The 11,056-nt window shown below is 36.2% G+C and overlaps 1 protein-coding gene across 1 annotated transcript in view; it reads right to left on the bottom strand.

The window, feature by feature from the left end:
* MORC1 (MORC family CW-type zinc finger 1) overlaps window positions 1–11,056 on the bottom strand; it is a 306,881-nt gene that overhangs the window by 119,684 nt on the left and 176,141 nt on the right. Inside the window, exons 13-14 of the mRNA XM_007946578.1 lie at window positions 8,497–8,625; window positions 6,078–6,183 (exon numbers count right to left, since the gene is read on the bottom strand). Of these exons, the coding sequence (XP_007944769.1) occupies window positions 6,078–6,183; window positions 8,497–8,625 (235 nt within the window). The remainder of the gene's footprint in view (window positions 1–6,077; window positions 6,184–8,496; window positions 8,626–11,056) is intronic.

Raw genomic sequence — 11,056 nt, 5'->3', positions numbered from 1 at the left:
GGGCCCCATCCCCCTCCAGAGACGAACTTTTCAGCTTGAACTTGTCGGCTTCTACACGCTTGTGAGCCATTTACCTAAGATAAATCTCTCTCTCTCTCTCTTTCTCTCTCTATAAATATATATATACACTTTGCTGGTTTTTGTGTTTCTCTAGAGAACCCAATCCAACACACCAAGTATTATGGGACCAGTCCCTTCTGATAACATGTCTAAAATACATGAAGTATTGTCATCCTCACTTCTAAGCATTCTGGTTGTACTTCTTCCAAGACAAATTTGTTCATTCTTCTAGCACTCTGTGGTATATATAAGTTTTCTTTATCAACACCACAATTCAAAGGCACGGGTTCTTATTTGGTCTTCCTTATTCATTGATCAGTTTTCCCATGCATATGAGGCAACTGAAAATACCATGGCGTGGTTCAGGTACATCTTCATCCTCAAAGGGACTTCTTTGCTTTTAACACTTTAAAGAGGTCTTTTGGAGCAGATTTGCCCAGTGCAATATGCCCTCTGACTTCTCAACTGCTACTTCAATGAGCATTTATTAAAGATACAAGTAAAATGAAATCCTTGACAATTTCAATCTTTCCTCTGATGTTACTTGTTGGTCCAGCTGTATTTTTGTTTTCTTTTCATTGAGATATAAACTATACTGAAACCTGTAGTGTTTAATGTTCATTAGTAAGTGCTTCGAGTCCTCTTTACTCAGCAAGAAAGATTGTGTCATCTGCATATCGCAGGTTATTAGTGAGTCTTCCTCCAAACCTGAGACTAGTCTTATTCAGATAGTCCAGCTTCTCAGATTATTTGCTCAGCATGCAGATTGACTAAGTATGTTGAATGGATTCAGCCCTGACATACACCTTTCTTGCTTTTAAGCCACACAGTATTCCCCTTGTTCTGTTTGAACCACTGCCTTTTGGTCTATGCATAATTTCCATATGAGCACAATTAAATGTTCTGGAATTCTCATTCTTCACAATGTTATCCATAATTTGTTACGATCCATACAGTTGAATATCTTTACATAGTCAATAAAACACAGGTAAACATCTGTCTAGTATTCTTTGCTTTCAACCAAGAACCCTCCAGCATCAGCCTCATTCCTTGTACTCTGAATCTGGCTTGAACTTCTGTCAGTTCTTAGTTGACGTAGTGCTGCAACTGTTTTTGGATTATCTTGAGCAAAATTTTACTTGAGCATGATAGTAATGATATTGTTTGATAATGTCTTTATCCTATTAGTTCACCTTTCCATGGAATTGGCACAAATATGGACTTTTCCAGTTATTGGCACAAATATGGACTTTTCCAGTTATTTGGTCAGAGAACTATCCTCCAAGTTTCTTGGCATAGAGCAGTGAATGCTTGCAGCATTGTTCTTTTGTTGAAACATCTCAGTTGATTTCTCATCATCAGTTCCTGGAGCCTTGTTTTTCACCAACGCCTTCAGTTCCGCTTGAACTTCTTCCTTCAGTACCATCAGTTTCTGATCATACACTACCTCCTGAAATGAAGTTTTTCTTCAGTTATTTCAGTTTGAGAAATGCTGAGCATGGTCTTCCCTTTTGGTTTTCTAACTCCAAGTCTGCACGTTTCATTATAGTACTTTCCTTTGTCTTCTCAAGCCACTTGTTGAAATATTCTATTCAGTTCTTTTACTTCATCATTTCTCATTTGCTTTAGCTACTCTACATTGAAATGCAAGTTTCACAGTCTCTTTAGACATCCATTTTGGGTTTATCCTTTGTTTTTAATGAGCTTTTTCTATCTTCATATATGGTGTCCTTAACAACATCCCATAACTCATCTGGTCTTTGGTCATTATTGTTCAATGTGTCAAATCTATTTTTGAGATGGTCTCTAAATTCAGGTGTGATATAATTGAGTTCATACTTTGGCTCTCATGAACTTGTTTTAATTTTCTTCAGTTTCAACTTGAACTTGCATAAGAACAATTGATGATCTGTTCCCCAGTCAGCCACTGGCCTTTTTCTGACTAATAACATTGAATTTCCATCATCTCTTTCCACAGATTAGTACATTTGATCCTGGTGTATTCCATCTGGTGAGGTCTACATGTATAGTTGCCATTTATATTGTGGAAAAAGTTATTTGCAATGATTAAGTCATTGGTCTTACTATCATGCAATCTCCTATGTCATGTCTATCACCAAAGCTATATTTTCTAATTACAGATCCTTCTTATTTATTTCCAATGTTTGCAGTCCAATCAACAGTAAATATCAATGCATCATTATTAGCATGTCTGCTCAATTTCAGCCTGCAGAAGTTGGTAAAAATCTTTAATTTCTTCATCTTTAGCATTCATAATTAGTGCACAGATTTTAATAATAGTCATATTAACTAATCTTTCTTACAGGTGTATGGATATTAGCCTATGACTGACAGCTTTTTACTTCAGGACAGATCTTGAAATGTTCTTTTTGACAATAATGAAAAATCATTCCTTTTAAGTTTGTCATTCCCAGCATAAGGAGACTGACCATATAACTGCCCAATTGAAAATGGCCAATACTAGTCCATTTTAGCTCACTACTACCTTGGATATATATCTTCAAGCAATCCTTTTCATTTTTGACAACTTCCAATTTTCCTTCATACATTCCATGTTCCAATTATTAATGGATGTTTGCAGTTGTTTCTTCTTATTTTGAGTCATGGCCCTTCAGCAAATGAAGGTCCCAAAAGTTTATTCCATCCACTTCACTATGGTTGTGTCTACTTTGAGGAGGCCTCTCTTTCCTCATTGTATTTTGAGTGCCTTCCAACCTGAGGGGCTCACCATCTGGCACCATCAGACAATGGTTCACTATTATTCCTGTGGTTTTTACTGGCCAGTTTCTTTACAAATATAGCACCAGCTCCTTTTTCCCAGTCTATTTTAGTCTGGAAGTTCACCATGGATGGGTGAATGTACTGGTATCTGAAATACTAGTGACATCGTTTTCACCACCACAGCAACACATGAGCCAGCAACAGTATGACAAACTGGCAGAAGAGTGGGAGATTTCTTAGTCACTTCCCCCCCATGCATTTCTTTGGTACTTTGACCAAAAATATATATATATATGTATATATATATATATATATATATATATATATATATTATGTGTATATATACAGTGCTTAAAGCAGAAAACAAACAGAAGCTTTAGTGGTTTGAAAAAGAAAGTCTTCCATTTTACTCTATCTAGGTTACTGACCCTGAATACTAACTAGTACCATCCCTTTAAGAGAAAAGATAAGATTTATAAGATGATGAATTGTTGTCACTGAAAGATATTTGAATATAATTAGAGTCTCCTGAAATATAAAAGGATACCTTCAAAGAAGAGATTTGGTAAAGCAAAAAGAGTACAGGCTTTGCAAAAAAATACTTAAAGTTTTAACTCTAGCAAGGAACCTTGGACAAGTCACTGAATCTGTCTTACTCTCTCTGTTTCATGCTTTGATAATGGGAGAAAATTCTTAGGACTATGGTATACTTGTTATGTATGAGGAAGCTATTATTATGTTTTCTGCTCAAGGTCTGATTATATAGACATGGTACATTCAAATGCTGTTTACTGGCATTAACCCTGCTGATAGTAAACTACATTGTACTGAAATATAACAATGGTACTTTTCATCCCATTCCTCTGTCCCTTTACTCATGGAATATTGCCCAATATAGCACTATACTTCATTTCTCATTACTTTAACCCACTCATTTCATGTGATTTTACCCAAATATGATAGGACATGTATCAGTTCTGCCTAGTAATGATCTATTTCAAGGCATATTCTCAAAGTATGCACTGTCCATCCCATCATACTGAATCAGAGGACTGATCAAAGTCCCCGAGCAATTTTTCTTCTTGGAGTTATCTATGTCTCCATAAGTAATTTTCAGTAAAGTTGTTGCTAACTCTTGATTAACTTCCCTTATAATCAGGAGTGTGTCTTTTTTATCTCACCCAAATCTCTTGCTACCATTTCAAGCTTATTTCTCCTCATAATCTTTTCAGTGGAAATGAAATACAGATGGCCAATAATATGACAGAATATTTAAAGAACCAAAGACTTAAGCAAATTATAAATAGAGACTAAAGAAGAGTTTGCATTTAGGCTTTTAAAGTTCATCAATTTCCTGTCAACAAGGCTAAAATTATCTTGTCTCTCATCAAAAGTGGCCTAATTTTGATGTGTAAAGGAGACAGAGTAATGCAGCTTTGAAACTAAGTTTACAGTCCTCTGTGATGACATCACTACCTTTCAGAGAGAAGAGGATAGGAATGGTCCAGTTCAGGGACAATATTAAGTTGAAAATAAGGTAAGCTGTCATGGACTGCTGTTTAGTTCTGTGGGTTGGACAGGGCCTAAGACTAGTTTACAAAATCATTTGTATATAGTTAGATTGGTGGAGAATGGCCTAAATTCTGCTTGCTTATTATTAAGGGACCCCAGTGACCAGGAAATTTCAGCAGTCTGTCTTTGCAAGAGGTCCAGCTGGACCTAGAGAAGAAGTGATAAAATGCTATTATTATACCATTTCTATAGACAAAGTTGAACTAAACAAAAGTCTCGTCTTTTGTCTAAAGCTTCATAGCTAGTGGAGTCAGAGGTCAAACCCTGGCCATCTGGCCAGTCTGAACTCTGAGCAATATTCTCCATACTGTGTGAAAAGTTTTTAGCTCATAGCAAAATGATCAATATTATTAACTATTTTTAACATTGAAACTGAGCCAACACTCTATTTGTGAGATATTTTAGTTTCAGATTAGGCCAGAATCAGTTTAGGTGCTGAAAGACCTCAGTTCATGGCTTCATCAACAAATTTCTTAGCATCTTTTTGGGTTTTAATTTTCTCTTCTCTAAAATGAAGATATCAGACTAGAGGAGAGTATATATATATATGTGTGTGTGTGTGTGTGAGTGTATGTGCATGTGTGTATGTATATATTTGTGTGTGTGTGTGTGTATATATACTGTATGTATAAACATCTGTATCTATGTATCTATGTATCTATCTATGTATCTACGTATCTATCTATCTATTTTGTCAAGCTCCATGGATCTCTAGGCTTTTTGTAGAGAATAGGGAAAGGAAATGGGAAGTGAGTACATTAGGTGCTCAGCCTCCAGCATTTATCTATTTTATTTATTTGGATTCTGAAGCAAATTTGGAAACAAAACAAAACAAAACAAAAAAAAAATAGATTCTGCTGCAAACAAAATGGGGAGGAATTTGAATAACATCCTGGGCCATGTGAAATCTTAGCACCTTTAACCTCTGATATTTTGCTTCAGTCTCTAAAGCTAATTAAGCTGGGGGCTCTAGATGGAAAGGGTTTTAGCAGCAATTTCTTAATGTATTCATCTTATAATTTTTATTTTTTTGGGGGGGCAAGGGGCTACTGTTTTCAGGCCTGGATATAAATAACAAACAGAAGTTATTATTTTACTGTCTATATTAGAAATATTGATCCATTTATCCAGTCAAAAGGATTTAGAACAAGCTCCGTGGAACAGCTCTGTGTGACTTAGGGGTGCCTTTGTTAAAGGAGAGTATTAAATCTTTTCCCCTCAGGGAAATAATGTTAGTCCAAAAGGGATAGTAACAATGTTGACATCCATCAATATTTAATTGGTCTTTTCCTTGTTTTAGATTGAACTTCTTCCTCCAAGAGCAATAAACAATGGAATCAATATATGACTTAAATAGAAAAAGCACATGGCCTAACTGTTTAATGCCCCTGGAAATACCCTCTGAGTAAGATTCTTATATGATAAAGTCTTTTGTGTGAAAATGAAATACAGGCACAACTCTTAAACACTGGGTTATGGTCTTCCAACAGTGGAAGTACAGAGCTTTTATATCCAAACATCTACAAATAGTCACATCCCTAGGTCTCTTTCATCTTGTTGGAAAAAACACACTAATGAAATATTTTTCTTCAGATGGACAAGGAGCTAGAAAGACTTGGAAGAAATGGCAGCTCCTTCGCTAAAATTTGTGCTAGCTGATATTTTCTAGTGGACAAAAGATTTTAGAAAACTGTCAGTTCTACCTGTTTTCCAAGGAGTTAGGATTATCAGCACAAATCCAGATGTTATGAATTTTTTTTTCCTGGTAATTAGTAGAAGAAGGTAAGACTCTCCACTTGAGGCAAAGATCTGATGATTAAAACAAAATTACACACAAAAGAGGCCATAATCAGAGGAGTGAATCTATTATATTGTCAGTTTGCATATACCAAGATAAGTGGCACATTGATTACATATCATTGTACTTTATGATACAACTATTCTAGGATTATATGAGATCCTTATTATAGTTTAAGTGCCCTCCAATTGGTTTCTGCTACTTTCAGACAAAAGAATCTTAACTAATAGATCCCACTCTACATCTTCCTAAATTGCATTACAACCTATAGAGTTGAATCTCCCATCTTCTCTGGATCTATTATCCATCTGCTGACCACACCACTTTTTATCTCCAACCACTCTAATTCAAAACGGAAAATCATGTTTTCTAAACCATTTATGCCTTTCCTTGTTCTGCACTGTTTTCCATTCTTACTACACTTTCCGGACTCCAGTTTCTGAATTCTTTGTCCATTTTCCCCTTTCATTCTAGTCTTGCTTTTAAGAGCAAAACATACTACTTTCCTCAAGCTTTACTTAACTTTAATCCTAGATTCCCTCCAGACACACTCCCATGTAAGAGACAGGCATTTTTGTACAGTGATTAAGCACCTGAATTTAAGAGTCCACCAGCTTTGACTCTGAATCTCAGTTCCACCACTTAACACTTTTATCATCTTGGACAAATTACTTAACTTGCCTATGTTTCTGTATCATTATCATTAAAAAGAGATAAATAATAGTGTTTAGGAATCCCTTAGTGATATAAACAGGCCATACACTCAGCTGCTAACAAAAAGATTGGATGTCTGAGTTCACCTAGAAGTGCCTCCTGTTATCAGGAGGGACCAGTCCCTAGACCAGGCTATCATGCTTGGGCATGACAATTGTGAGAATAACAGTTCTACACTGACACACATGGGATCACCATTAGTTGGAATCAAGTTGATTGCAATGGCTTAATAGTACTTAACTTCAAAGGGTTACTGCCAGGATTAAATTACATAATAATAATAATGGTGATGTGACAAAAAGCATCATCTCTAGGAAGTGTCCCAAGCACTTGGTAAATTTTACACTTTTTCATTAAAATTATTCTCACAACTGTCTAATGTAGCTACAAGTACTAACTTCATCTTATAAATAAGAAAACTGAGGCTTAGGTAACTTTCCCACTTCATATAGCTCATAAGTACTTGAGATTTTATTCTAATATCAAAAACACAGAATAATTGTTAGCTACTATCATTGTTGTCTAAAATGCTCTTACATATTGTCATCAGTTACCTCAATTACACCTTCTAAATACGTCAGGTATATTTCTCTAAAATCTCTCTGCCATGCCTTAATTATGACATTCACAATTTGTCACCTGATCTTGGATAACAGTGGTAGTCTCCTGGGAGATCTTGACCCCTCCCTTTGCTCAAGCCCTCTTCCAAATCATCCTTCACTGAGTTGCTACAGTAAACTTACTACAAATTTCATCTATGTCAGGCTTTCCTTGAACCACACCAGGCCCAATGTTGGGGAGGTGGCTCCTTCAGCACTGTATAAATAGTTTTATAGTGTTTTACACACTACAGGGTACTTCTGTTTGTTTGCTTGCTTGCTCTTCTGTCTTCTCTTCTGGACTGTAGATTCCTTGAGGATACCAGAGATTATATTTTAATTCTTTAACCTTTGGCATAGTTGCTAGATGATATATGAAAATATTCAGTGATTCAGTGATAACTTCCAATACCGCCCCACCCCATTACTTGTGCAAGTAAAATCTTCTTACCTTGGCTTTCAAGACCCTCTAACGTGCGTACTCACCTTAATATTTTTGTCTTTTATTATTCATTACTCACTTACTCAGTAGTTAATTACTAAGTTCCTAAGTATATCAAACATAGTAGTAGGTATTAAAATTAGAAAGATAACAGTTTCTATTTTCTTATCATAAAAGTTTAGCTGTATTTACCCACATTTCTGTCTTAATGCCTTAACTTTCCATGGAGATATTCTCTGTATACATCTCTGTCTATTAAAATTCTATTTTAAAGGCCATTACAAAGGCTACCTGCATCTTGAAGCCTTGCCTCAACTTCCCACTTTCTTTGAACACTCAAAGAACTTTATGCCTCTTTTACATCATTTACCCAATTGTTGCCTCTATTTCAATTATTTTTGTATTTATCTTAACCTCTTCCATAGACTGTAACCACTTTGAAAGCAAGAATCTTGTCTTACTCATCTTTGCACTGCCAGCACCTACTGGCTGTACTTAACACAATGACTTGTTCACTTACATATTAACTCAATAAATGTCTGCTAATTGAAATAGAATCTGTCACTTACCACACTGGATGATGAATGGGATGTCCTTGATTTGTCTCCTTTGATACCAAATAGAGTCTAAAGATTTCTCCACATTCTTCCTATTTTGGTATCCAAACTCATTCCAAAACAATGATAGATTTCTATTACCTTACAGGGGAGAAAAAAAAAAAAAAAGCAGAAACAAAGAAAACAGACAGGAATAATGAATATAAATAAGATGATCAACAAAATCAAGATGGTTGGCTAAACAAAATTTGAATGTGAATACTTTATAAAATATATCTCAGCTATATAAAAATCAATACATATACAGAAAAAAGAGATTAAACTATAAATCTTGATTATCTCTGAGTAGTGAGATTATGGGAGTTCTAGTGGTGAAATGCCTAAGGCATTTGACTGCTAACCAGGAGGCTGGCAGTTCAAACCCACCAGTCACTCCTCAGAAGGAGCACTGGACAATTTTCATAGTGATATCACCTCGGAAACACAAGAAGGGGTCGCTATGAGTCAGAGCTGACTCAACAGCAGTGAATTTTTTTTCTTTTTTTGAGTGAGATTATGAAATTTATGTAGGCTGGTCATTCAAACCCACCAGCCACTCCTTGGAAGGAAGACTGGCCTATATACTTCCACAGAGATTCCGCCTTGGAAACACAAAGAGGGGTTGCTATACATCAAACTGACTCCATGGCAGTGAGGTGTTTTTTTTTTTTTTTAATACTTTTTTTGTGTTTTCCAAATTACATACAGTAAGAATGCAAAATCTTTCTAATAAAATTAAACATAAATCAGTAACCTAAAAAAATAAGAGTACTTTGTATTGTTGCAACAAAACATGTTGACATTTAAGAACACTGTTCCTAAACATTCTTAAGAAGGACTATATTGATTAAATATAAAGGGTATCCTTAAAATTATTTATACAAATAATTTTAGAAAAAACAGAGTTGTTTTTTCTTTTTCTTTTTTTTGAACCTCTATTTTTATCTATGGTTGCCCTTATGCCATACCTTGCCTCAGATTTTGTACTATCTCCTGGACTACAAACAGCACCCACGATGGTGGACCATTAGAGAGACTGTGTTCTCACCCTTTGATTCCTACAGCTATAGTGCTAGGAATTTTCTCTAGAGATATGCAAAACTGGCCATATACATTATGGCACTATTAAAGAGCAAAAGTTTAGCAATAGCATAAAGGCCCATGAACAGGGAACTGACAAATTCCAAACAGGAGGAGCTCTGGTAGCATAGTGCCTAAGGCATTTGACTGCTAATCAGAAGGCTGGTGGTTCAAATCTACTAGCCACTCCTCAAAAAGAAGATTGGACAACCTACTTCCATAGAGATATCTTCTTAGAAACACAAGAAGGGGTCAGTATGAGTTGAATCAACTCAAAGGCAGTGAGTTTAGGTTTTTTTGAGAACACCAAAGGAGCAAGCTCTGGTAGCACAGTGCCTAAGGCACTTAACTGCTAACCAGAAGGCTGGCGGTTCAAACCCACCAGCCACTCCTCAGAAGGAAGGTTGGGCAATCTACTTCCATAGTGATACCAGTGACACTGCCTGGGAAACCCAAGGAGGGGTTGCTATGAGTCGGGTTTGACTCAATGGCACATAACAACAGCAACAACATATGCATGTGAGAGCTAGACAATGAATAAGGAAGACTGAGGAAGAGTTGATGGTTTTGAGTTGTGGTGTTGGTGAAGAATGCTGAAAGTTCCATGGACTGGTAGAAGAACTAATACATCTGTCCTGGAAGAAGTGCAGCCAGAATGTTCCTTGGAAGTGAGAATGGCCAGACTTTGTCTCATCTACTTTGATCATGTTGTAAGAAAGGACCATTCCCTAGAGAAGGGTATCATGCTTGGTACAGTGGAGGGTCAATGAAAAAGAGGAAGACCCTCAACAAGATGAATTGGCACAGTGACTACAACGATGGGGTCACATATAGCAAGGATCATGGAGCTGGCACAAGACCCAGCAGTGTTGCATTCTGCTGTACATATGGTCGCTATGTATCAGAGATGACTTGATGGCACCTAACAACAAAAATGGCTAATGATGGCAAACATTTCTTCATGTGTTTGTTAGCTGTATGAATATCTTCTTTGGTGAGATGTCTCTTGCTGTCTTCTGCCCATTTTTAAAATGGATTGTTTGTCTTTTTGATGTTGAGGTATTGGTGTTTTCTATAAATTTTACAGATAAGTCCTTTGTCAGATATGGAATTGCTGAATATTTTTTCCCAACCCATAGGTTTTTATTTTAATCTTTTGGAGAAGTCTTTGGATGCACATAAGAATTTAATTTTTAGAAGGCCCTAATCATCTAGTTTATCGTCTGCTATTTGTCCCTTTTGGGTTATGCTTTTTTTTTTTTTTTCTTATTGTGATTTGAGTGAAAATTTACAGAGCAAATACACTTTCCATACAGCAGTTCACATACACTTTGTCTCATGACATTGACCACAATTTACTACAATGCAACATCTCCCCTCCTGTTTCCTCCCAATAGTTACCTCTTCCCTGTGTCCATCCCTCCATGCACTCCTGCCCCCTGAGTTGTCTCCC

This window comes from Orycteropus afer, unplaced genomic scaffold (genome assembly GCF_000298275.1).
Source record: "Orycteropus afer afer isolate SDZICR_OR568_19922 unplaced genomic scaffold, OryAfe1.0 scaffold00166, whole genome shotgun sequence".
Taxonomy (NCBI): Eukaryota; Metazoa; Chordata; class Mammalia; order Tubulidentata; family Orycteropodidae; genus Orycteropus; species Orycteropus afer.
This window is presented reverse-complemented; position numbering and strand designations above follow the sequence as displayed.